Genomic DNA, 3,143 nt, shown 5'->3' with positions numbered 1-3,143 from the left:
AGCAAGTTCAAGTACGAATCACGTACATGTTGTTTATTCTGCACACGCCATCTGTTTTCATGCAGAGCTTTTTAGAATGAAAAATATCTCTGGTCAACTTTCTCACAGTTAAAACTCTGCAATGACAAGCAGCAATTAACCTTCCGCCGTTCTTGTAGGGCCGTCTGCATTGAAGCAGGTTTGAGTGGGCTGCAGTAATTTAAAAGTAATTTGCCATGATGAGGCTTATAACTTGAGCATGGCGCAGGTTAAGCAACAGAGAACGTGTGGAAAGTGTGGAAAAGAGAAGATTGTTAGGGAAAATAAGTTACAGTCTTGGATGACGGGAACAGTCAAAACTCCTATTAGTAAGAGGCATGGACTTAATGTACTGTATGTGCAATCCATTTCCTTCCCACGTGCCTTTGAGCAAAGATCTTGAACGTGCCATTTCTGACAAATTGGTCACTCAAGTAAGATGACAATTACACAATTCTAGCAATCCACCCATTCATCCACCCATCCATCCACCCACCCACCCATCCCCCATCCTCCCATCCTCCCATCCATCCATCTATTAGTTGATCCTTTTCATCCATCCATCTCTCCATCCATCCATCCATATATTCCCACTCTATAGTCATCCGTAACTCTGCTTGGCCAGTTTGCAGTGTTGTGGTTTCTGCTATAACTTGCTGCCCCCACCTGACCTAGTGATCAACACTCTTTGTCTCTTTCTAAATCAACTCTTTTTTTCCCGAAGCATAACTTTTCTTTACGTTTTGAGGATATGGTTTAGCACTTGATTGAAGAAGTTCTCAGCTATTTGATTTTGTTGGGCTGTCCTCTGCCCTCCCGGTGCCCTTGTCCTCTCCCTTCTCCCGCCGCTGAGCTGAAGTTATGAAGTGTTGCAGCAGGGAGGGCGCGCCGTTGATCAAGGACAGAGTGGCACCCTCATTTTCCGCTGTGTTAAACTGGGTCCCAGGCAGTGCGCTGCAGTGCGCTGCAGTGTGGTACTGGCCCATATTCTATATATAGGAAGTCCTCTTTTCAGACTTTAAAGGGATGAAATGGGTCGGGGGGGGGGTGGCGGGCGATGGCCGGACATTTCCGGGGGGCCCTTTGCGTTTGGTTCTCCCTGGACCCTGTGATGTCTGCTCAGTCACGGACATCACATCATCAGGGGTGTGGGACGTGTTTGGCCTGGGCTTGGAGAAAACTTTATTTTTTCATTAAAAGTCAAGACTTTTCTTTTCACAGTGTAGTTACGTTAGATTGGTGCAATTCCCTTTCCTCTTGGTTCCTCAGGAGTTAAGATACGAGTGCTACCACAGATAAGATCCATTATAAACTAAGCAAAGTTAGATATAAACAAAAGGAAAACGGTCAGCCTTTTTTTCTTTCTTTACTTTCTCTATTTTCCAAACTGTCTCTCTTTCTATCTCTCATCCTCTCCTCCCCCATATCTCCCTCTCTCCCCCCTCCCTTTCTTTTTCGCTACCTCCCCCTCTGTCTCTTTGCCCTTCCCTATCCCCCCCACCACCCCTTCCTCCCTTTGGAATAACCTGCTGTGTGGGGGGTATAGAAGCAGAGAGCATGGTGTTCAGCCACCTGTACCAGCCCTGTAGAAGGTGGAGGTGTAGTATGGGGGGGGGGATTAACCTGGCATGGCATGGGGACGCCAGCACTTTTTCCGAGCCACGTCGCATGCCAATACTACGCAGTGTGTGCAACACTGAGCATGAGTGTTGTGTTTCTGTGTGGGGGAATGTATGGACGTGTAAATGTGCAGACTGACCAATGCAGAACCTTTTTATTTATTATTTAATTTCTGTAAAAATAAATAAATTATAATGTATTGTTGTTCTTCACATGACATTACAAACCTTCAGTTTTGGTAATAACCTTTTGTGGGTTTGGGATCAACTGGGTCATGATTAGTAAAATGACACCACTTTGTCAAACACTATGCAATTATTTTGGAACGAAATGCCAAAAGGGTTGGATAAAAAATGTGCCACAATGTCATAATCAAATCGATCGTGATAGAGTTGTGTGTGTGTGTGTGTGTGTGTGTGTTTGTGTTTGTGTGTGTGTTGGGGGGGGGGGGGGGGGGGGCTGTGTTCTCATACATGTGTCAGTCGTTGATGTGCCGCTAAGTGCCCCGCCTCCTCCCTGTCTCCACCAGTCGGCCGTCCCACAGCCCACCTTCTCCATGCCAGTCACGGTGCCAGTATCCAATCACAACGTGGCGCTCCAGTTCACCAACAACCCCGGGGGCGCGCTGGTCACCACCGCCTCCTTCACCACCTCCCCCCTCACAGACCCACGCCTGCTGTCGCCACAGCAACCGGTGTTGCAGAGGAACAGCGTGTCGCCAGGGTTACCTCAGAGGCCAGCCAGCGCAGGTGAGACACGCTGCAGCTGCAGTCGCTAATTAAGACGTGTGTGTGTGTGTGTGTGTGTGTGTGTTTTGTGTTGTGTGTTCGTTTTTTTGTGAGTCTTTATTTAAAAAGAAGATACAGAAAAACGTTATTAAATGAAAAAACAGGTATGGTTATGAAATGATTATCGAAGTCTTGATTCTAATATTTTCCTTGTGAAATTCTCAAGCTTTATTAGACGACTGTAATGTCACCGTGTCTGAAATAAGGGTTGTTACACAGCAACAACCAACAATCACAAGTTGGTTAATAATTGTGTATACAAGAGGAACTCTTTGGAATTAAAAACTGTACAATTCATACAAATAAGGAATGGACCCCCCCATGTCTTTTTGTTTTAGTTTTTTTTTTTTTTATATATATTGTCACGGTGCCACACAATAATGCTTCAAACCCATTTTCCATAAGGAAAAAGAAATACAAATAATAATAAATTGTCCGCCTCACACCACGATATTAAACATGGGATACTCTGGACAAACCTGCCCCACCCGTGTGAACAAAAGGTTGATATCCTACCACAGAGGCCTTCACAAAGGTTGCATTTGCATAATGAATGAGCGAGCATATATTCCACATTAATGTTCATTGTAAATCATCAGGACTGGTCATTACATTTAAAGCTATTAAACGTAATCTTGTTTGTAATTCATTATTTATTTTTCTTTCCCTCTTATCTCTCTCTCCTCTTTCCGACTCTCTCTTTCTCTCACTCTCTCT

The 3,143-nt window shown here is 44.7% G+C and overlaps 1 protein-coding gene across 1 annotated transcript in view; it reads left to right on the top strand.

Moving 5' to 3' along the window:
* Window positions 1-238: 238 nt before the first annotated feature.
* The window catches only part of LOC311373074 (myocyte-specific enhancer factor 2D homolog), a gene marked incomplete at its 5' end in the record, with an annotated part of 13,489 nt that continues 10,584 nt past the window's right edge, over window positions 239-3,143 (top strand). Inside the window, 2 exons of the mRNA XM_084489925.1 lie at window positions 239-247; window positions 2,168-2,387. Of these exons, the coding sequence (XP_084346051.1) occupies window positions 239-247; window positions 2,168-2,387 (229 nt within the window). The remainder of the gene's footprint in view (window positions 248-2,167; window positions 2,388-3,143) is intronic.

The sequence above is a fragment of the Micromesistius poutassou genome (genome assembly GCF_964030765.1).
Source record: "Micromesistius poutassou genome assembly, contig: SCAFFOLD_5123, whole genome shotgun sequence".
Lineage (NCBI taxonomy): Eukaryota > Metazoa > Chordata > Actinopteri > Gadiformes > Gadidae > Micromesistius > Micromesistius poutassou.
The sequence above is the reverse complement of the archived record's forward strand: the minus strand, read 5'-3'. Positions and strand labels throughout refer to the sequence as shown.